General features: G+C 28.5%; 1 protein-coding gene across 1 annotated transcript in view; it reads left to right on the top strand.

The window, feature by feature from the left end:
* Positions 1-25,753, top strand: part of LOC107456143 (amine oxidase [flavin-containing] B) — a 48,779-nt gene that overhangs the window by 5,225 nt on the left and 17,801 nt on the right. The window contains 3 exon segments of the mRNA XM_087151384.1: positions 5,248-5,342; positions 7,204-7,341; positions 10,262-10,361. Coding sequence (XP_087007510.1) covers positions 5,248-5,342; positions 7,204-7,341; positions 10,262-10,361 — 333 coding nt within the window.

The following is a 25,753-nucleotide window of genomic DNA, read 5'->3' as shown; positions in this document are numbered from 1 at the left end:
TTAATGCTACCATTGAATATCAAAATTCAGTTTAGGGAGATATTTTGGACATCATAAAAATATAATTTACAAAAAAAAAATTAAATTTCGAATTTTCTTTTTGCGCCATGAGTCCCTTTAGCGGAATCACAATTCAATATTTTTGTAATTAAAAATCGCTCAAGTAATTTTAATTGTTTTTCAACTTCTTTTCAATTTAAGTTTAGCATTCCATATTTTATCTTAAAAATCAGTAAGAAACTCTGAAAAAAATTTAAATATATTGTCTTTTGCTTATTAAACAAGATCTTTATTCTCACCAGATTTAAAAAACTAGCAAAAGTATTCTTTAAAAAAATGTTGAAAAAGAATGAAATATATTATCTTTTATTGAATTAGATTATATTGTCTTTTATTAAACTAGAACTTAATTCTCCCCATATGTCAAAAACTAGCAAAAATATTCCTTGAAAAATGTTAAAAAAGATTGAAATATATTGTCTTTTATTAAACTAGATCTTTTTTCTCACCAGATATCAAAAACTAGCAAAAATATTCTTTAAAAATGTTTTTCTTTTCCTGGAAAAATCATAACACAATGTTTCTTGTTTATGACAGACAATATCGAAATAAATACAGGGTGTTCCAAAATTATCTTTACAACTTCAAAAATTCATAACTTCGAACATAAACAAGATATTTATATTCTGTCTTTTGCATGTATTACTGCAACTAATAAAGTTTTTTTTCAATAGGCTGAAAAGTTTTAAGTGAGGATGTGGACATGCAAAAGACAGAATATAAATATCTTGTTTGTGTTCGAAGTTATGAATTTTTGAAGTTGTAAAGATAATTTTGGAACACCCTGTATTTACACGGGTGAACTTTTACGTAAGTTTTGTTCTGAGATCGTTCCATTGTTGCAAATAATGATAATTTGAAACATTGCTTTATAGTTTTTTTTGTGCTACCTGAAATATCCTGTAAAGAGCTAGGTAAGTAACTGTGAAACTAAGTGAGAATAAGCACTTGTTTCCTTGACAGAATGAAGCAAATAGTAGATACTATTTTCTTAATGGGTATTTCAGAATGTGAGTCAATTTTGGGACATTGTGAAGAAAAACATGGTCAAAACTATCAGAATATGGTAAAATTTACCATGTTTCCGGCTTTTGTTTTTCTTTTGGCGAAAGGGTTGTAAAGAACAAAGGTGTGAGATGAAAAAAAATTGCCAAGCTAAAATTTTCTAAAATCAGCTTATTCTTTTTGTATTTTTTTAAAACTAAAATGTGTAAAATAGGTTAAAAGGATTTTTTTGAAATTTAAACTTATGATGGATTTACAACCCACCATATATACATGCAGGATTTACGAATCTTCAATTTTCAATCACATTTTCTAAAAAATTATAATTGTCAATATCGCCCAGCACATATTTTGAAAAGTATACGATCTTTCGATTTCAACTTTTGCATTGTTTTATTGTTTAATGAGTTATGAGTTATTTATTGTTGTTGTTTATGCGTTATTGTTTTAACTCTTGTTACATAGTCATTATATAAATCTGTACTAAAATTCCAACATAAATATCTCTATCAGTATAATAAAATCTGAAGTTGCTCCTTATAAGTTATTAATTTCAAATATTTAAACATTACTTTTTGAGAAGAAATAGCAATTTTGGTGAAATTCATCATGTTAAAAAAAACTTATTTGGTGCCATGCCGATACTTTTTTTTACGATAAGTGAAAATATTTTCTGATGCGCAATTAACAAACCCAAAATAACTCAGTTTTGTTCTTTGCTTATGCCAAAAATAGAGAAGAAAAACTGTTGTAGACTTAAAAGAATCTGTTACAGAAAGACAATAACAATTCTATTTTTTTTTCTGATGAAAGTGAGGATAACTTCTGTAACAGATTTAAAAGATAGACAACAACTTTTTTCCATTCTGTGCTTTTTAAAGGAAGGAATATAGCTAATGTTTCTTTCAATTTAAGTTAACTTATCTGTCTAGCTTTAAAGATTTTAAAGGACAAAGTTGGAAGATTCATGTATTATATAGTTAAAACAATTTTATAAATCTATAAAAGTTTGAAAAATTTTATTTGGTACTTTCATAGAAGTTGAAAGTTATTTTGTTCTAAATTTTATTTATGTTTTATTTTTAATTGTTAGAATAGAAATGAAAAATGATATTTTTATGAGTTCCAGGAAGCTCCACTCTCTGCTAGCTTCGTTTGAAAACTCCTGTGATTGTCTCTTATTCAACATAGTTTCATTTCTTTAAAGTTGATGTTTCCTGAAAAAAAAAACAAGAAATATTTAGTTAATGAAATATATAATTAATGTAATTTTATGTAACAACATTTTGTTGATATGTTAGTTGATATGAAACGAATGATTATCTGAATTTAAAATAAATTTCGAACTTGAGTTTTAAAAAAAAATTAATCTTACAATTTTTTAAAGAAATTAAGTAAGAAAAGCAAGTGTTGATAAATTTTACTCGTTAAGGAGACTTATATTTTTTTGACAGTTCAAATTGGAAACTGCGTATAATCTGACTTGAAGTTTTTTTTTTACATTTCTAAAAAAAATCAGGATAATCGTTATGATTTATATCTGACAATATCTAATCTCTCCCTTTTTTGTTCCGTTTGGCATTAACTCAAGCACGAGCTTATAAGATAAAGATTTCAAGAAAGATTAATAAATTTTCCTACTACAATGGAAAAATGGTCATTATTCGAAGCAAATAAAAAAGTGAGAAAAAATTCGCAAAAAACACTTCAAATTGCAATATCTTTCAAACAAATTCTTATTTCGAAAACAACTCGCGTAAATTCACATCACAAGAACAGCCCTTTTACCATGTCTAGTTTTAACTCTGCATTTGCAATTATGTAAGCTTTAAGGCGATTTACGTGACATTCTTTCTTATAATAAGCATAACAGTTAATAATTCTCGAATAAATCCTCAAATGATTTTTTTTAATTATATCGTTTTCCTTGTTCGGTTTTCTACATCCTTTCTGCAGATCAATCATCCAAGTTTGGAGTTAAGTGACAAGCAGAAAAATAACATGAAGTTATGTAAAATGAAAGAGATTTTATTTTACATTCTATAACTGTCGTTGAACAGCCGCCCCAATTTAGGGTTTACGGCTACTAATGTTCAAATCCGCAGCATTAAAATTTTGAACCCAATCTAGAAGACAAGGGAACTCCTAGATCAAGTATTGGGAGAAATTCGCCTTCGTGGAGAACTTTTTGATGCAACTAACTCGCATTTGCGTTACATGGAGAGGAAAACCACGAAAACCTTCCACGGTTAGCCTGACGACAAATGAACTCTAACCCATGACCACTGAGGATATTTTTGCGTCAGCACTGCGGACGGTACGAGCCGAGTGTGGAATTCGAATTGACCAGCTATCGCTGGAATCGAACCCGGGCCACCTCATTGGGAGGTGAGCGCTCTATCCCCTGAGCCACCACGACCCAAAGAAATTGAAAGAAAGCGTTTGAAGCTGCAATATTATTTGAACGAATTGAAATTTCTAAGAAAACCCCCTCAGGTTCTTAAATAAATTCGACCTTTCATCACGTCAAATTTCAACTTTGTCGCTGCAGTTTAGTGTTTATAGTAATTATAGGCGCGCATGCGCATCATTATGTAGTCATACGCTGGCTGGTTGGTTCGTTCTAATGCTACTTGCCACACGGGAAAGCCTGCTTGGTGAAACCGAGCAAATTTAAGGCAGAGTGTGCGATTCTTGTTTTTCAGTGGCGCCATCTATGGCCAAGAATTCGACTTCTGCCACACCATACGTCACATCTGCTTATAAGGCGGACCCATTCATACATCCATCCATTCATCCACTGATCATAATTTTGACCTGAATCAGAGAACGATCGATCTCCAATCCAGTACCCCCAAAGGTATTGATTTGTTATGGGAACATGGAGGACTTTGCAACTCGACAGAATTTTAATGCGCATCAGTCACCAACTAGGCTTGTTGCGAATGTGGTTTTGTTAACAATTTTATGTAAAAAGCTCTCCCAGCGTTGTCTCTTGATTCGACAGTGAATGATATTTTATTTATTCAAATTAAATATGTCTTACTGTTTCATTAACCTCCACTTTCACTCCTCCACTAACCTCCACAGTTTTATTTTATTTTAATTTATTTATTTGTTTAAAAAAAATCGGCAGTTTTGATTCTCATTTCAGAAAATAAAATAGGATTCAATTCTTTAAAAAAAAATTTCCGTGACAAATCATAATTTTACCTATCATGCATTTGGCTGAAAAATTGACTGCCTTGATTCTCATTATAGAAAATAAAATAGGATTCAATTTCTTTAAATTTTTTTTTTCGTCACAAATTATAATTTTACCCATCATATATTTGGCTGAAAAATTTGCTGCTTTGATTCTCATTTCAGAAAATAAAATAGGATTCAATTCTTTTGATTTTTTTTTCGTCACAAATTATAATTTTACCCGTCATACATTTGGCTGAAAAATTGGCTGCTTTGATTTTCATTTTAGAAAATAAAATAGGATTCAATTGTTTTACATTTTTCGTCACCCATCATAAATTTTTTTTGCAACTATTAAATTTTTTTTGTCAAGCTTTGCGTAAAAGAGGGATTTTAAAAATTCCAATATGCTGTTAATTTTTTTCTAAAATTTAAGTTTTAATTTTTTTTTTACGAAACTTTGCTTTTTTACACTTCCGTGAAAATTTTCAGAGCAAAGACTTAAGAGAATGAAAAATTACACACCCTAATGTATAAGTCCTTAACTAGAAGTATCAATAATGTATTTGATATAGATAAATGTCTTTCTGTACTGATTTTAATTGCTATTTTTTAATGAAAAATGAGAATTTTTTTAAAAAGATAAAAATAAACATAAAAATTAAATAAATTTCTTTGTTTTAGTGGTTCAGATTTTCTAAATTGATGCATGTTAATTTTAACAGATTATCTTAATAACATCTTTCGTTGCCACTTGCGCTAAGCACATCCCTTTAGTTCCTTTACATTAAAATTAATTTTTTTAAAACGTCTAAAGCATATTTAAAATGGAAGAATGTTATTTTTTCAAACTGTGACTTTTTAAAACATAAAAAATGAATAATATTTTATACAGTATTTCCTTCGTCAAAAAATATCTTTTTTAAAGGACACTTTTTTTGTCTCTTTTAAACGTGTTTAGGCCCTATAAGTAATTTATTTTCTTGACTTTTTCAGGCTTGAGCGCTGCTAAGTGGCTCAGCGAATCAGGAGTCAGCGTTACTGTCCTAGAAGCTCGAGATCGCGTTGGAGGACGTACATTCACAGAATTTGTAAGCAACTCTCAAGTTTTGGACTTTAAGAATAAATGAATAACAACTGTTCTACTACTTCAATCGGACCAGCTAATTTCTTATCTTTTCGAATCTATATATACTTAAATGTTAGGGATTTATCAAGATAAATATTTATTTTTACTTAAATGTTAATAAAAACGTATTTATTTAATTAAATAATATTAAAAATGTCTTTATTTGCTTTAAAAATTGTAAAAATTTTATTCTTTAATTTTATTATCATGTAACAATTGGGATACTAACAACCTTAAACATTCGCTTAAGGTTACTATCATTAAAATCTTGAGTTTATGAAACATACTTGTATTATTATAATAGTTGATGAAATTTACTAAATTTCAGAGAATGTTAAGACTTAGATAATCATATTATTTTATTAAGTTTAACGATGAACTTACCTTAAATTCGTAACAATTTACCTTTTAAGATTATTTAAAAAACGATTATATTTCATATAAGACAATATTTAATTTCTTAGATTAATAAAAATACTTAAATATTTATGAAAAATATTAATCTGCAATTTTTAGATAAACTAATAAATTTATGTTTAATTATTATATGAAATAATTCTTAGCTGATGAAAATTAATTTTTTATTTTATTTGAAGAAACTAATTGTAATTTTCATTTCATAATTTCAACCCTGGATGACGCGTGCATTCTGAACAAATGTTAAGACGCACAGGGATCATAACCCCAAACTAAATTCTTTACGCCACTATGGTTCCGTAGTGGACTGATCGTTAAGACACGGTTCCAGTAGGTCACCGAAGTCAAGCATCACTGGCTGCGGTCAGTGTGCGGTTGGGTGACCACTTGGATTAGGGACCGAGGGTACGCGTTATTGGTCCTCGTTAAACTGTTCTACCGTAAAGTGCTCGACTTCGCGTGTAGGTCGTCGGGCTACCAAAGCAGCGATGCCATCCCCTCTGCAGAGGATCAAAATTGTGATGGCATGTCTTCGGATCATCTTCAGGGATGTTTCCCTGACCGTTGCCAATAGCCCATTGTGCAGCTCTAGTGTGTCGTAAATGAACTACAGCAGCAACAACTTTACGCTACTAAAAACGTTATAATTTTTTATTGGAAATATCACACTTTTGAGTCTTAGTCTTTGAAAAATTGCTTAACTATTTGAAGCTCTTAGCAATCTTTTATAAAACATGAAAATTTAGTAAAACATGATAATATTTACTTCTCCGATAATCAGATTATGAATTATGGCATTTTATTTGACATGTTAATGCAGGCCTGAATGTATATAGTCATATTTATTTATATTTTATTTTCTGGGAGTCGATTGCTACGTACAGAAATTTTACGCAACTTGAACCAACTATCATTAGCAATGGTGAACATATTGATTGAAAAAATTGCTAAATATTTTTTAAATATTTTATATAAGAGCAAAAGTTTTTCATCATTTTATGAATATAAATTGTTTATGAATAATTAGTTTTATGTGAGTTTATGAATAATAAGGTTATGAATTATAAGTTTTATGAATTTAAGTTTCATGTGAGACTAATCTATGAAGCGTCTTCTAATACTAGTTTTTTTGATGCTCGCATGGGTTGAAAATCAATTACAATAAAATAAACTGAATAATAAGATAAATTGAATAATACAATAAACTGAATTATGCTTTTCATAGAAATTATAATTACAGAAATTATTATATTTTTTTTGTTGAAAATAGTTATACACTCTTTAATTTTATAATTTCTTTTTTTCACTAACATTTTACTTAACTGCCTTTGATAAACTATAAACAAAAGAATCATGTTGAAAATTGCTTCACTTTTAAAACAATATTTTTATTATTTTAATTTTAGAATCCTAAGGTGGACTATGTTGATCTTGGAGCCGCTTATGTTGGGCCAAGTCAGAATCACCTGCTTCGAATGGCAAGAGAATTCGGGATAGAAAATTATAAAGTACACGAAAAAGAAAATTTAGTTCATTACAATAACGTAAGCTCCTTTCCATTGTTCTGAAAGATACACACTGGTTTAAGTTTGCTTTACGAAATAAATTGTAAATACTTAAAACTGAAACATCTGCATTAAGAAAAATAAATATGGTTAAATTAGCATTACCGGAATATTATAAAATGTATCGTGTACATGGAAACACCAAAAAGGTTGGCAATATTTCCCGACCCACTTTGATAAAGTAAACTATACAATATGGTTTCATAATATGTGGTAAATGCGATAGAATTCAGTAATATTATCATAATACCTTAAGTCATTACATAGAAACCATTTTTTTGGTTAAATTTACCTTTCAGTTTTGTATTTGTTGCTAAATGTGTGGTAAAAAGAGTTATAATTTCGAAAACCGGAATATCCACTACACCGTTACCATCTGAACGAAAGAATTACCAAATAACTGGATTTATTAACCAGAATTATGTTTTTTTCTTTCTTTTTTCTTTTACCAGAAATGTCATTACCACGCAGTACGGTAATTTTAACTGGCTTTTTTTTCTCCATCTACTTAAAGATTCGCTTAATTCTTACTATTACGTCTTCAATGCAGTTGTTACCGGATGCATGAAAGCGTTCTCCAGTAGATGGTAAGCATAGTATGATGGCACTTGGAAAGCTCAGATGTGGTACGCATAAGGAATCGAAGTTATTTGATTATGAATTGATTAGGGGATATCGAAGTGCGACTGTTATGATGTTGTGATTATTGGTATTGTAACTATTCGAATTTTTACAATGGGTCATTTCCCACACTGTAAGTAACTCTGGATAAAATTATGGTGAAAAGTACCAGTACCCTGAGGACCGCTACCTTTTACCTTTAAATTTTTCGAAACCGTTATATATTGGTGCAATTTTTGCACCAATATTTACTGAATGGTTGTCACTATATATAAGAGTAGAACTTACGGATGCTGCAATGAGAGTGCCAAAATCTTTAATCGTATTTTCAAATGTTTTTTTTTTTTTTTTACAGTGCGCGCAGTCTTTTTGTTTTATGCTGTATGTTTGCATTTATGTTAATCGATATAAGCGTTTTCTAATCGATATTAGCAAAACAAGTGAAAATATTCATTTCTGCAATTTAAAGAAATGTCCGACCAAGCAATTCTCAAGGAAAGAAAATAGATAAGAGTTTTCTGCTTTTGTTTGAACAGTGAGTTTCGTTTTAAAATAATTTCAACATTGAGCAGGCAATGTTGAGATTATAAGTCAAAAATTAAATTTTACATTATCTCCCTTCTTTCTAACATTTATCATTATTGTGATTGTCATTTTTATCAAATTTATTTCTTGTCAACATGAAATTGAAATCTCTAGCAATTTTGTACAAAAAATAAATATAGAACGCAATTTCAAAACTTTATCTAACGCTAATTTTTTTAAACTTTTCATTAATTTAGTTTTCTGATCATTTGTTTAATGATTTAAAAAGAGGTCATTTAAATACCAGTATGACATTAAAATTAATGACAACGTATATTTACTTTCTAGATTTCATTGATAACTTTATTTCAGAGCCACTTTCCCTTTAGCCATATAGCGATAAAAGTTTCACAGGAAAAAGATCAAATTGAGTAGTGCACTTAATTTTTCAGCTTTTATTTAAATTGCATGTAAAGAGCAATCTCTTTTAAGTAATCTGTTCTCATTTTTAATTTTGCAGTTCAATAAGCTCTTAACATAATTTCTTGGGGCAATCAGTAATTTTCACTGATGAATGTGCTATATTTACGTGTTTCTAGCGTTAAAACTTCATATTTAATATTAGAAGTGTACTATAAGTATATGTATTACATGCTTATGTCTAGACCACCTTTTAGATTTTAATATTTTTAAATTTTAATAAACTCCTGGCAACTTTTACTACACTGTTAGAATTTTCATTTTAAAATTACAGTAAAATAACTGGCAATAATCAATCTATCCAATTAATCTTAATGTTTAAGGTAAAGAACATTTTTAACCTTTACGATTTTGAATCTTTTTTCGACTAGTAGGGTTGAAAAATCATAAATATAAAACTAAGCGGTTTTTTCAACCATTTACAACTAGCATGGTTTCAAAACCGCAAATTTAACTGGACATTGGAGATAGGCTTTTTGTTAAGTAATGGGGATTGAAGTTAGGTTATGATTGAATTGAGTGCCTTCAAATTAACCTTGGATTGTGGTTTAATCAGTTTATCTGGTTGCTTCACCTATCGTTAGAGATGGGAAATGCTAGTTTTTTGCTTGCTTGCTAAGCAGCTTTATGATGCAGTAAACTATGCGAGAACGAGACTATTGTATTCTGAAAGTCCAGGGTAACAAACAGGGGAAGCAAGACACTGAAAACTCTTCATGTGAAGGGAATGGAGGAAATATTTTGGTGCCAATACTGGGACTCGAAACCCCGGTCTGTCGGTCATGAGATTGACAGATTAACCCTCTGGGCAGCAACATGTACCCAGCTGCAAGGAACTAAGTGGCTTATTTGAAGGGCCTAGTCAATGCGATAAAATTCTGGTTGCTTAAGCGTATTTGATGAAAGCAGTTTAAACGGTCTGTCTCGCAGTTTACAGTTTGAATAGCATTTTTTTTACGGTTATTTGACTCTTTTGTTTGAATATGGTAACATGCACCCAGCTGCAAGGAGCTAAGTGGCTTATTTGAAGGGCCTAGTTGATGCGATAAAATTCTGGTTGCTTAAACGTATTTGATGAAAGCAGTTTAAACTGTCTTTCTTGCAGTTCACAGTTTGAATAGCATTTTATTTAAGGTTATTTGACTATTTTGTTTGAATATGGTAAAATATCAATTAAATAAATTCTTATTCAAACCATTTTTCCCCAGAAATTTCTAACAATGTAATATTGATGCATTAATGTACTGTTATTATGTTAGCCATTTACTTTCAGGGTAAACGAACTCCTTTCAAGCCGAGCAGTATTCCTGTTTTAAGAAATCTTTTCATTTGCATGGACATCAATAATATATTGTATTTAATTGGGAGAAGAAGTAAGTAGGATTGACCAAAATTTGATTTACACTTCAAGTCATTATCACTGTTTTTTTTTAAATAAAAAAAACAGTGCTAGTGTAACGGATAGTTTGTTTGTATGATAAAAGGTATTGTTTTTTAAATCGTGTTTAGCTCTATGTAAGGGTCTCAAGATGTCTGAGGATTTCTTACTTGATTAACGAGTACCATTTAATATTTAATTACAGTTCAGGATGTTAAAATAATTGTAGGTAATAAAGAAGCAAGGATTAATTTGAATGAAACTAATTTTAATAAAACTACTCCCGAAATATATATAAAAAAATACAGACCTCTTGCATGTAAAACTAGAAATTCTCAATTACATGCATCTGCTGTTTAAAAATTAGATTCGATTTAAAAATTAGCTGTTTAAAATCGTTAAGATTTAGTTCTTTTATTGTTAAGGATCATTTAATTCAACTGAAAACTGCTAAGTAGCAATGTCGAAAACATTGAGTCCCTGGTGGCCGCTTCAAGCTTACTTGGCTTCTGACCAATAGCTACCAGTTAGCATAAGAAGTATGGGTGGTCGGTGCGTTTGTCTCCAAAACGGACAGCTCTAACCTCTATGACAATCTTGTTTGTGCGAGTGTTTTCTTTGCTGTAAAGCAAGAACTACTACTGCACAGAAATCGAAGTTTTATGATTTTTCTCAGTAATTTTAAACTACAGCACATTTTCTATAAAAATTATGTTAGCACAGGGTTTGGCGGAAAAATTAAAATTTCAAAGTAATTTTAATTTAGTTAAAGTTTTAAGATTTCTGTACCGCAATTTTAAGCTACTGTATATTTTATTATTCAATCTTCTATAAAAATTAAGTTAACACCGCTTGGGGTCAGGATAACAGAAAATTTTAAAATATTGTTAGTGCAATTAAAGTTTTAAGATTTCTGTGTCGTAATTTTAAAACGCAGCCTGTTTTATCATTTTAACTCTTACAAAAATTCCGTTAACAAAGGGTAGTGCAGGGCAACGAAAAATTTACGAAGTATTAATTTGATTTAAACAAAAAAAAGGAAAAACATTTATTTTTGACGAAAATTATATATATATAAAATGGTAAAGATACTCAATAAAGTAATATAGTTAGATTATATAGAATTAAACTGTAATTGTAAAGGAAGTTCTTACTTGGGGCATCAAAAAATAGTAAAAAATAGCTTTTATCAATTATACCCCAAAAGAAATTATTACTATTTCTATTTTGTTAAAAAATTTAGTAGAATAAAGAAATTAATACAATTCTTTTTTAATTTATTGTAGCATCAGAGTTATATGATTATATTCCAATGATTACATTTCCAATTCATTTAACGAAGTAAAGTTTTCTAGATAGTTAAAGTGATAGTTTAAATAATATTGCTTACTGCAACATTTCGAAACTAGAAATATATGTTAATATAATTCATATTTTATTATTTTTCTCTAAAGGTACGTTCTCATTCACTTTAATTTCAAAGCAATAAATAAATAATTCAAAATTTTCTATATTTTTCTCTAACAATATAAAAAATAAAAAAGATTAACTAGAATCTTTTTAGAAATTTAGTTTAAACAAAAACAAAATTTACGAAGAAAAATTTGCAATTTACCATTAAAGTCTTGACTACAGTTTTTAACTATTAGTATCGCAATTAGTAAAACTACAGATAACTAACTGCAACTTTTAAAACTACAGATTTGATTTTTGTGCGAATGCATCGAAATTCAGAAAGTGAAAAGTTCCAACTATATCAACAAAAATTATCAAAAATTTTTTTTTTTAAATTTTTAAATTTTATTTATTTTTTAGCACTTAGTTATTCTAGAAAGTACTGAACCATAATGTTTTTCCTTTCTCGTGCAAACTAAGCATGGTGGTTAAATGAACCCTTTTAATGCACTTTATGAACGATATTATGGTTGGATTTTAGACAGCGGTAAAACCGCATAGTATTATGGTTCAAGGTTCTGATATAATGGTGCAACACTGAACTAATTTTTCTGAGAATGTATAGTGCGCAAAACAAAAGTGACCACCCTAAATAATATATGATCTAATAATCGGATTTTCATGTATTAAAACTCAACCTTAATGATTCGAGAGCTTACCTTAAATGTAACGTGAAGGTTTTGTTTAAAAGTCCTTGTAGTTATCATTCAATTTTTCAAAAACTATTGCTGATTTTGCTCAAAGTTTGTATTTTGTCATTTAAAACTAGAAGGTGGTGTAAAAATATGTAATGGTGTAAAAATAAACTATAAGATGATGCAAATATATATCTTTACTATATAGTTCAAAACTAAGCGTTTTTCACTTATTAATAAAATGAGGAAAAAATAATTATTAAAAAATATTTTTTTTATGAAGAATAAATTTTAGATAAATGAATTTTATAATAGTGTAAAAAATTTTTCGATTCACTTAAAAAAAAATTGAAAAGTTCAATCGAAGTAAGTCGAGTTATGGTGAATTACACAAAATGTAAAATTAAGATCAGGAAGCTTAACTACTATTGGGGCCATATTTTCTAGATTGCGGCTGCCTCCTTCATTTGGAGGATTAAAAATCCAAATTAGTTGAAAAATAGGTCTGTTTATTTAGAGAAAGTATGTTTTTGTGTTTGATTTGGTATCGAAACCCATTTTTGGCCATAGGTGCTTAAACGCACCATTTTAATACCACCAGGACTTATATTTTTCGTTAATTTTAATTTTCTGCTATTTTCAAGGGCTCTGCAAACATCTATAAGATATTAGTAATTCAGCTGAAGTTAACACGTTATGTTCAGAAATCTTTAAACTACGCTTATAGCTTCAGAGCTTGAGACGGTAATTAACAAATTTGACTTTTTGAAAATGGATAATTATTCCAATTGAGATTAATCATATGCCTTTATGGATGATTGAAGTTAAGAGTTCTGTAAATGAAATAAAATTAAAACAAAACAGTTAGTGTTCGACTAAATGGTTTGTATACTTTGGTCAATGGTATACATACGAACCATTTTATTTTCAAAATAAAATATCATTTTTCATGTATGAATATTTTTTTGTTTCTGAATAAATGCAATTTAAGCATATTTCAATGAAAATTACACCACATTTTATTTCTATGCTTGGTCAAAAATGGGTTAACCCCTTCCTTCTCGCTCCCGTGAAAGTGACGGGGTGAGGTTTCGCCCTCTATTTCTCGCTCCCGTGATATTCCCGGGCAGGAGTTTTCAGTAGTAACGTGCCAATAAGAATAAAAATAATTCATTTCTTTTACCCGGAAGACATTTTATTTCTCATTTTACACACCAGATGGCAGTATCAGAATATTTTTAAGGTAATTGTAGATAGTGACTTTATTTTAAACAAGATGTCAGCACTAATCAAATACGTGTATAAAAAAATAGGCACTTTTATGACATTTTTCTTGAAAATTAACCAATCGTTAAGTGGTTAAACAATCGTTCGCTTTCATTAATTAGCATATTTCGCCCTCGGACCATTGAGAATGTCTAAGTAATGGAAAATATGACCATCAGGTGAAAAGTTATTCAATATGTTTTTTGAATTTGTGAGTAACTTTTCCTATTAAAAAAAATTAAAAATGAAAATGAACACTTTAACTATTAAACTAATCATTCTCGAAGCTGCAGACGCAGAAATTTTATTAGAGTGTATTCTTGTACCTTACTTTTAAATTAAAATGGTTATCGTTGTAAAACAAGTGATTCTTCAGTTGTTACACATTTAGTTGAATTTTAGTTCCGTAAATGTCTCATCGAATTCGCTCATGTTTTACCTTCATAAGGCCATGCAAGGAACTAAACATGAGCTTAAAATAAGGATGTTAACAGAGATATCAGCATTAAAACAACAAAAATTTTTAAAATTTCTATTTTATTTTTAATTTTTTGTAAATAAATAAAAAAATACGCAATAAAATAAAAGCTAATTTCGTTTCTTTTTTTTCTGATTTCTTTTTTCGGCCATCTAATTGAGCATTTGATTTTAAACATTTATTGATAAAGTGTATTAAAAAAAATCCTAAAATTTTGGACTTCATGTTTTGCAACTACATTATAGAAATACTTTAATTACAATTGCTTAAAAACATTAATTATATACAATATACTTAAAAGCTTTTCTATACGTAACTACATTATAGAAATGTTAAGTAAATTGTTTACTTTTATAATACATGAAATTTGCAACGATCTAAGAATTTTCATTAGATAGTATAGCTTATACAGTAGAAAGAAAGTTTTAAATGATTATAATTGATTATCATACATTTTTGTTTGATTACCACGTACTTATAAATGATCAAGAAATCCTAACTCTAGAGGGGATACCTTAATATATGCTAATTAATTATTTACGAAATCAGACATAAAAATGTATTTTTTTTTCGGTCGGATTTTAATTTTGACTCTCTCTAAATCTCCTTCCTATGAAATGAAACTCAACCTTTGTATCTCTAATTTATTTTTCTTTTAGAGAAACTTTACCTTTATATCTCTAATTTATTTTTCCTTTAGAAAAACTTAACCTTTGTATCTTTAATTTATTTTTCTTTTAAAGAAACTTTACCATTGCATCTCTAATTTATTTTTCTTTTAGAGAAACTTTACCTTTGTATCTCTAATTTATTTTTCTTTTAGATTCCTGCTAATGCTCCATGGAATGCACCGAAAGCAGATGAATGGGATACAATGACATTCAAAGAGTGGCTTGGTCGAAGTATCTATTTATAAAATTTGCCTTTACATTTATACATATTATAAAATTACTCAAGTGTTTGAAAAGGTAGTTCACAATCATGGTTTTTACAGGTTGTTCTCAAAAAAGAAAATATTTAGATATAAAGCATTACAATCCATTATTTAAATAAGAAAATAAAATAGTCATTAAAGTCTAGAGAAACATCATCAAGGTCAACTTTTTTTTGTAGCGGAATCAGAACTGTCAAAGACATGATTTTTTCAATTTGTCAGTCTTAAATTATTTGATGAAACTGTGAAACTTAATATCTTTCAACTACATTATTAGAAACTTGGTGAGAAATGGCTAAATAACAAGTCGCTTAGTTGTTATTTTACCATATTCAAACTAAATAGTCAAATAACTATAAATAAGATGGTATTCAAGCTGTTAACTGTGAGAAAGAAACGTTTATTGACTGCTTTAACCTAATAAGGTTAAGCAACCAGAATTTTATTTCTCCAGCTAGAACTACCTAATGAAGACTCTTAGTTTCCTGCATATGGGTACATATTATAACCGAGAGCGCTAATCTGTCAATCTCATGACAGACAGACAGACCTCCAACACATGAAGAGTTTCCAGGGTCCTGCACTCCCCAATTTGTGACCCTGGGAAACTATTATTCATGCTTTGATTGCAGCACCATAAAGTTGCTAAGCTATCTCCAGTTTCGAGTTAAATTTCGTTTTTACGGTTTTAATACCATACAAGTCGTAAATGGATTGAAACCGTATAGTTTTGTATACATAGTTTTTTAATCGTTCTAATTGCAAACGGTTTCAAATTGTTAAGGTTAAAAACGTTCTTTACCGAAAACGTTATGGTGGACCGACTGCTGCCAGTTATTATACCATAATTTTTAAATTAAAATTTTAACTGTGTGCATGCGGAAAATAAATTTATTTTAAATTTATTTTTAGAATTTTAAATCAAAATAATTTAAGATTAAGAACGCTGTGATGTTCTTTTCTTATTTGAATTCACCCAAGAAGAAAACTAGATGTTGAAACCTCAAATAAATAACTGACATAATTGTTTTTGGATAAATGTTCTTAATAATATTAAAAAAAATTCAATTTTTTTTTTTGCAAATCTTCACTTTTTTCCACACGTCATTTTTTAAAAGTCTTTTTAGCTTTATTTTCATTTAATTTCAATGATTGAAAACCGAATAAACTAGTCTCTTCATAATACTCGTAACTTGACAAATGAAAGAAATTTAGTAGTATTTAATAGAACAAACAAACTACAAAACTACAACTACAGAACTACAAAAAACAACAACCTATTTTTACGCTGACCGCCTAAGATCCCTTTCTCCTTCGGCAGAATAATTGCTTCATTCACACAACGAGACTTGTGCAGCCATGGTTTGACAAAAAGGGTGTTTAAAAATTGAACTGGCTTTCCCGGAGCCCCGACCTAAATCCAATAGAACACTTTTGGAATAAATTCGAGTTCAGATCTTACCCAGCCAAATCGACCATCTTTACTGCCACCAAACACTTCAGTTGATTCGGTTGATTCAGTTGACGGACGTTGAATGTCAATTTCAATGGTCATCTATCTAAAGCTGGTGGAAAAACATCCGGGCCGTGTGCTGGCTGTCACTCTTGCTAAAGGAAGCCAAAATAATATTTATTATATTCTACAGGACACATCGAGTTTTTTTCTACCGCGTCAGGTAGTGTATAGCAGGGAATGTGTTTGGAATATTTTTAATTCCTCATAAACACAAAAACTTCCGTATTTTTTTCAGAAATATAATTAAAAGTCGTTCTCTGAAAAGATATTAAACCTTTTTCCTGTTTTTTTTTTGCGCAAAGGTTGAAAATAGCTATTGTTTTAGCTTTATCGAAAAGTAGCATGTGAAAGTTCAAATCTTGCAGGAAAACCAGACAAAGATTTTTTTTAAAAAAAAAACTAAAAACATTTTAAGGAATTTTTAAACTTTTCATATTTTTTTGAACGTAAATAGTTCTAGAAAATTTTCTAGTGGAAAAAAATCATTAGTTTCTAATATTTGGTGGGAAAAAAGCAGCATATTACCAGTGTTAGTCAGGTGACTAATATTAAGACAAACTAACAAGTTAATGAAGAAAAGAATACAACGTTAAAAAATGAAAAGAATAAACAAAATGTTAACAACGAGAGATTTGAAAAAATGATTAAGTGCGAAATAAAAAACAAAAAAAGAGGGAAAAACTGAAATTGCAAAGAGTAGCGTTTGGGACCGAAATATGCAAATGAGTGCAGGGTACATCTCCAGACGAAATAGAGAGGGTCAGCAAGGAAACTTAGCAAGGGAATTGACATCAATGAATGAGCATTTAGATAAGCTGATGAGACAGGGCGAGAATTGTTTTTACATTATTGAAATTAATTTTATACTCAATGCGTTGCATTTTTCTCTGTTGTTGTTGTTTCCAATGCCACTTGCCACACTTGCAGGCCTACTTGGTGAAACCGAGCAAATTAGGGCAGAAGGTGCGTTTCTTGTTTTTCAGTGGCACCATATATGGCCAAGAACATATATGGCCATATATGGTTCAGCCACACACACGTCACACCCGTTTATAGGGTGGATCCATTGATACATCCATTCATTCATCCACATTTCGTAATTTTTGACCTGGATCTGAGAACGATCGATCTCCGATCACTACCCCCAGAGGTGCTGATTTGTTATGGGAACATGGAGGACTTTGCGACTCGACAGATTTAAAGTGCATCAGTCACCATTTACTGCACGGGGAGTCTTCGACCGGCGGAGACCGAACCCACGAACTCTTGGACATGGGCTTAGCGCCCTACTGACCTAGGCCTTTCATTTTTCTCTAAGTAATGCGTATTTTTTAATTTTTTTTATTATTCACGTGTTTGTTTTTCTTGATAATGGGTGCTTAGTTATGAACGTTTGAAAGGTGTTGTCGTTTTACTATAATTTTTGAATCTAATATTATATCATTATTGACAAATGTGTATTTCTAGAGATTATTCTTTTCAATAAATCTGTTAAATTTTTTGCAATTATTTTTATGGTTTTGATTAAGGAAAGGAGGAAAAACGAACGAATTAATATTAAACATATCTGCTTAAACAATTTTAACTTGATATACATCGATTTTTTTTTAATTTTCAAATTATTAACTTATGAAAGTCATAATTAAAAACTAATTATAATATTTTATGTTTTTACTTAATATTATTAATTTCAGGGGAGCGACTCAATTTTTCAACAATGTTATGACTGCATTTATCACTTCAGAACATTACGAAGCTTCATTGTTAGGTTTTATATGGTACATTAAACAATGCGGAGGTTGCAAGAGGTGTTTATTAAAATGTAATTAATTAACCTTACAATTTGTTTATGTTGTATGCACAGAGTATTTCACTGCAAATAAAATATATAAATTTGCATAGAGATATTGTATTGCTCATACATGTAATGCTTTGATATATATATATATATATATATATACATATATATAAATATATATATATATATATATATATATATATATATATATATATATATATATATATATATATATATATATATATATATATATATATATATATATATATATATATATATATATATATATATATATATATATATATATATATATATATATATATATATATATATATATATATATATATTTATATATATATACATATATATATATATATATATATATATATATATATATATATATATATATATATATATATATATATATATATATATATATATATATATATATATATATATATATATATATATATATATATATATATATATATATATATATATATATATATATATATATATATATATATATATATATATATAAACAATACATGAGTTTTATTTCACGCAATTTAAACTAAAAGCTTATGTTGTTTTCAAAACAGTATTGAAATAAAAAGCTACCAAAATGTGCCATTGATTGTACTTCATGTATGCTTTACAAATTATCATGTCTTATAAATTTGCATAAGTATTCCATAAACGTATATGGATTTATGTATTACATATAGTTTGATTTATTTTCTATGAACAGCTAGATTAATTTCAACAAAGAATTGGACTATTTACTAGATAAAGCTAGATTCTGATTTACTACAGATAGCAGTACTCATTTACTACAGTCCTGCTATCAGCAGTAATTTAGAATCTAGAGTTAGGGTGAGTCAAAAAAGGTATTTTGAATGAACGCCTTAGTGTGAAGAAGTTGCATGTTGTTATTAGAATAAAATTGGCTCAAAACTTTCAAAATCAATTAACATTGTACTTAATATTAATAAAAATTTGAAATCATCACAACTTTTTAAAAATGTTTTAAGTTGGCCAAGACTTTTGAAATAAACAGTCTTCAGTTTTTTATGCTTGTTCGCGGTTCGAATATTTTAAATAGTTTAAATTTTGATCGATGACTTAATTTTCACATTTTTTGAGAAATTCAAAGATATAAACGTATGTTCACCAATTTTTCGTAATTTTCAAAGTGTCGCTCACTATGTTAAATCAATTCACTACGTGAATATGAATGCAGCATGTCAAGTTCCACCTACGAATGAAATGTGTCAGCATGAAACTAGAGATGGACAACACTAAACACTGATCAAGCAATACTAAAATCTAGATCAGTTTTACGCCATTTCCAAAAAAAATAGGCTTTAGATACCTAGTAGATGAAAAAGGGAACTTTTACATTTTAGTAAACTAAAGAATTCTACTACATTGAAAATCTTTGTAGTTGTAGATGCAGTGTGAATACCTCCACCCAGAAATTCAGGGGTTTGTTGGATAGAGTGTTTGTGAAACTAGATGTGCAATCATCTTCTCGTGAAGTGAATTTGGTTGTTCTGCTGACCTAGAGCAATGAGCGAAGTAAAATACACAGTGAAAATAACGAAAAACTGGTTAACTTGTGGTTTCTTCTGAAACGGTGCATGAACTTTAAATTAAGTTATTCATACGATTTGAATTATTTAGGATATTCTACTCATTAAACAAACATAAACAACTGAAGTTTGTTTGTTTCAGAAGTTTTAGCAACCTTAACTGTTTTTACTTAAAAAAAGCAGTGATTTTTCTTGCCTTAATAAATTTTAAGTGAACGGAAGATTTTAAGCGATTTTAAAAAAATTTTATGTCGGTTTTATTCTTAATACCATAAGCAACTTTTCCGTAGTAAAGCTTTCCAAATCAATTCATTTTTTTCAACCCTCTCTACTATAGATAGCTGGGTTTATAAAAAAACAACAACAGCACATAGCTGGATTCTGTTTGTAAGATATAGGGATACATTTTCAGAAAATAAAAGGGATAAAAAGAAAAGCAACTTGAAAAAATAGATTTGAATATTTTTATGGTTTCTTTCTTTTTGTCTTCCCTTTTTTGTGCAAAAAACAAGTTAAGAATTAGTTTTTTTTATCAAAATTGTTTTGAATTTTTATAAACTGCAAAAGTATTTTGGATCAAGCTGTTTCCAAGGGGTGATTTAATTTTTCTATAATTCGATGCCTTCTTTATGAAAACAAAAACAGCGATATTTGCATTTTCGTCGCCAACTTTGGACTGTTTTTAAGTAATAATCATAAATCAAAGTAATGATATTCAGTAATAATCTATAAAAAGTAAAGTAAAAAAAAATTCTACTTCTTTTTTTCATATTTCTATGTTAATAATATCTGCAATCAAAAGTTTATTCCGCTTTTAATTTAGGAATATACGTTTTATTTATCAGATTTCTTAAAAAAATATTATCTTGTATACAGTATATATTTGTAAATTCTTTTACTGTAAAAATTTTTTTATTAGGAAAGAAAATTCATTGGTGGCACACAGCAGATAAATAAACAAATCGCTAAAAAATTAGGAGGTAATTCAAAACAATATTCATCACTCACACATTTTGCATTGTATTATGATTGAATTGTAAGAGAAACGTCTATAATCTTGAGAACGATTTTGTTCTTCGGGTATTTTACATTTTGCAAAACCACATTAAATGAAACAAAAATATTTTGTAAATTATAAAACTTGTAAAAAGCCTCCTCGTATAATAATATATATTTCAGTTTTTAATAAAACTTCGAGAAAATAAAAATTTTGTTTAGGTAGTTTGAAATATTTTCCACAATTTGTGTAGAATTTTATGACCTATTTTATTTTGAAAAAGTTTTATTTGACTTCTAATTTTTTTAAGGATTAATTGCTTTTGAAAGAATTTTAAATTTTGGTGCTTAAGGCAATTAATATACCCAGTAAAAAAGGCGAAACAACATGCTTAAATTCATAATTCCGAAAACATTTTTATCACATGATCTAAAATAGCGTTTTCTGAACTTTGTAGAAATTCCGGTAAGAAGTACTAGCACCCTGAGTGCAGCAGCCATAAAATCAATTTTACCTTAAAATCTATTTCTAACATCTATCGCTATTTTCACAGTAATATTTTTTTAATTTAATTACTGTGATTCCCTGTTTTTACAGTAAATACTGCGATGTTCTAGATTTTTTGCTTCGCAAATTTTTACGGTAAAAAGTACTAAGGCTCTGAGTTCTAGTATTTTACCGTATTCTAATCCGGAATTTTTAAGGTGTAGGAAGAGATAGAATACATAAACTATTATATTTCAGAATTAGCTTTCAACATATTGTGTGCTATAGTCAGTTATCTATAATTAAAATCTTTTCGCTTAAATAATTGAACATGTGCAAAAATTGTATTTCGTAGATGCTGTTATAACGGGAAGCCCAGTTGCTGGGATAGATCAAAGTTCAAAAGACACTGTTATTGTGAAGACGATGAATGGGAAAGAATATAAGGTATACAAAATTTACATGACTTGTAAAATAAACAATAAAAAATAATTTTGAAAAAAGTTTCTTTTTTCTAAATTATTAATTTAATTATTAATTAGTTCAATATTTTTTAAATTATTAATTTCAACTGTCAGAATAAAATGTATTTTTGCGAAGTTGAAAATAAAAATAACTACCACAGTAGTTAGTTTATTAGCTTGGGGTATAATGGAGATAAGGGCTTCTCAGTTTCATGACTGGCAGCATGGTCATGACAATAAGCTTAACTAGTTGGTGCTTTTTATTTTTGCTCGTAGACGGTACCCGGAGAAAAAAATTATCGTAAAACAATAGTACTGTAGGGTAGTGGAATTTCTGATAAAAAAGACAGCATAACTATAATAAAATCAAAATAGACGGTATTTAAGCGATTCATTTGGTGATTTTTCCGTTCATATGGTAACAGTTTACCGGAAATTCCGGTTCTCAAAATTATACCTCTTATTACAACACATTTAGTAAAAAATACAAAATTGAAAAGTTGATTTTACCGTATAAATGGTTGCGATGCTCTAAAGTATCATGATAAAATTACCAAATGTTAACGCATATACCAAATTTTATCAAATATTATTAAACCATATTTAATTGATAATTTTACACTTATCATTACCAATGCGCTTTTTTAAGAATTATTGATAAAGCCAGAAACACTGCAAATTCAAAATATTCTGGAAGTTTTTACCATAATCCCAGCGATATTCGATAATTCGATCCCAGCAATAACTGGCCGATTCGAATTCCACACCCAACTCGCACCGAACACATTGCTGACGTAATATATCTTCAGTTGTTGACGGATCATGGGTTAGAGTCCCTTTGCCATCAGGCTAACCGTGGAAGGATTTCGTGGTTTTCCTCTCCATGAAACGCAAATGCGGGTTACTTGCATCAAAAAGTCATCCACGATGGCAAATGTCTTCCAATACTTGATCTAGGAGTTCCCTTGTCTTCTGGATTGCGTTCAAAATTATAAGATTACGGGGTTGAACATTAGTAGCCGTAAACCTTGAAATTGGGTCGGCTGTTCAACGACGGTTATGAAATAAAAACAAAATACTTTGTTGCTGCCTACTATGGTAATTTTGAAAATAGTTTTTATTGTTGCTTAACTAGCAGCAGCATCTTTTGATTAACTCAGTGACCAATTTGAAAACGTCCAATATATATCTGCTGCTAACGATGGTTATTTTTAAAATAATTTGTCTTGGTCTTTAGCTAGCAGCGCCATCTGCCTATGAACTTAATAGCAAATTTTAAATTTTTTTTTTCTAGATTCTGTGGTTTACTAAACGTAAAGCAACAAATCGTAATATCATCTTCCGTTTTTATTTAACTGATTTTTCATACTGTTGATAATTTCGTTAACAGCCGGTAAATAAAAAGTTGTAAACTATAGAAATAGTTTAAATTTTTTTTTCACATTGAAAATTATACTTTTAGAAATACATAGTTAAAATACAAGTTACTTTTTAGAACTTATAATCCTACGTGTTGATAATTTCGTTTTAATCTTCTTTCGAATTGTTTTTTTTTAAAAACACACGAATTTTAAATTGGGTGTATATATAAAAGTTTATAGCGAGACTCTTTCTTAGAAGAAACGTTAACAATTTAGGTTGTTGAGTTGTATCTTTAAATTGAATTTATCCAAATCATCTTCTTCTGCTGTAACTCTAAGAGAAGATAATACTGCACTTACAATTAAATTATTTTTTTGATACATACTCATGAATAATTTTTGTTTTCTTTTTAAAGCTAAAAGTGTTTATTTTGAAGACGCTTCCTTTGTTTATAGATCGTTTAAATTTAATTTTTAAAGTATGCAATATTTTTTTTTAAAAAAACAAATGCATGTGTTCTTTTTATCAGAAATTATTTCAAACAAAAGTAATTTGTACTGTAAATTGGGAACGCTTTTTTTTCTCTCTCAATAAGGTTTGCGAACATTTTTTTCCATTTTGTAATATATAAGATATGGAAATGAGTTTGTTTGCATTAAAATTCAGCGTGCAATTTTTTTTGTACCTAAGCTAATTAGAATTCCTCTAAAAATAACAAAAGCATTCTTCTTAGAACAAATTAAAAATAGTTATTTTAGATTGATAAATCTCCCAGATAATCTTTTGTAAACAAAGCAAAATGAAAATTTATCATATGGATTTGGTTTTCATTAAAAAGAACGTGAAATTAATAACGCGTATTTTTTATTTTCTCAATCTTTTTTTTTCTGCTGGAGTTTTAAATACAGGTTTATTTTTAAAAATACCGTGCTTTGGAAAAAGATTTAAGAATATTTTTCCTAAAAAAGGCAGTTCAGTTTAGAAGAAGATTAATTTGAAGCGTTATGTAGTAACAGTGAAATTATTAAATGAAGTTAATAAGTAAAAAATATTACCAAAAAAAAAATGATCAGAATGAATCTGAATTATAAAATAAAATGTTTTATTTTTTAAAAAAGCATCAAATTGAAATATAAAATACTTTTTTTTATAAAATTAGTAATTAATAAGAAAATATATCACACCGACATGAAAGGAGCTTTTGGCTATGTAAAGTAGTCAACATTTTCAAATTATTTAGGATAGCGTTTTTGGGGATAAACATTATGATTTTTAATAGGGTGTTCCTGTGTATTTTCTAGTAGAAAATGCGAAGGCTTAAGAACATATCTGGAAACAATACTTATACAATATATTATGAAGAAAAGAATACTTTTGAACAGAATGAATCAGAACTATAAAAAAAAAACTTCTATTTTTAAAAAGCATCATATTAAATTAAAAAAAACTTCTTTTTATAGAATTTGTAATTAATAAGAAAGTATATTGCTACGTCATGAAAAGATCATTTGGCAATGTAATGATTAACCACATTTTTAAATTATTCAGGGCAGTGTTTCAGGCAATTATCGCTACGATTTCTGATAGGATGCTGTCGTCTCTTATCTAGTATAAGATTAGGAAGTATATCCGATAACAATACTGAGGAACAGTTCGCAAAAGTATCTTCTGGAAAATTTTTCTTATGAAAAAATGTGACTTAACGCTATATTTCCAGAGATTTTTATATTTTCTCAATATTTTATTCCATCAACATTTGTTAGTTCTTTCATCTGCCATTCTTATTATAGAATAAGTTCAATCTAAAATAAGTTAAGTTTGTGGAACATGAGTTGAAATAAAAATATTTCAGTAATAATTTATTTAGCAAGAGTTAACTTTCTCAAAAAGACTTATGTGATTGTCTTAAAATAACTTGTTTTCTAAGTAGTGTACGCAAAGTTAAAAGGGAAACACTCTGAATAATTTTTGATCTAATCATTCATTTCACACTTAATTAATCATAATCTTAGTGGTTTCAGAATACTCAATATATACATTCATTTATCAGTGTCTATAAGCAATTATTCAAACAAGAAAAACAAAATGAAAAACCCACTTAATCTGGGACACTGAAAATACGGGATGTTTTATAATGATATAGATGTTTATATGTTTATATAAACATATATGTTTATGTAAACATATATGTTTATATAAACTTATATGTTTATGTGTCATGTTAACATATATGTTTATATGTTAGCCGGTTATTTTATCATAATTTCAGAAAGAAAATTCTAACGGTCTATTACGAAGTCATAACAAAAATGATTATTACGAAAATCACTGTATCTTTGGAAATGTACTCTCACTCATCTATATAACCGTTTGATCTTATTTTTTATTTCATGCCTTATTT

This window comes from Parasteatoda tepidariorum, chromosome 9 (genome assembly GCF_982258835.1).
Source record: "Parasteatoda tepidariorum strain Cologne lab strain chromosome 9, Ptep-v5.0, whole genome shotgun sequence".
Taxonomy (NCBI): domain Eukaryota; kingdom Metazoa; phylum Arthropoda; class Arachnida; order Araneae; family Theridiidae; genus Parasteatoda; species Parasteatoda tepidariorum.
This window is presented reverse-complemented; position numbering and strand designations above follow the sequence as displayed.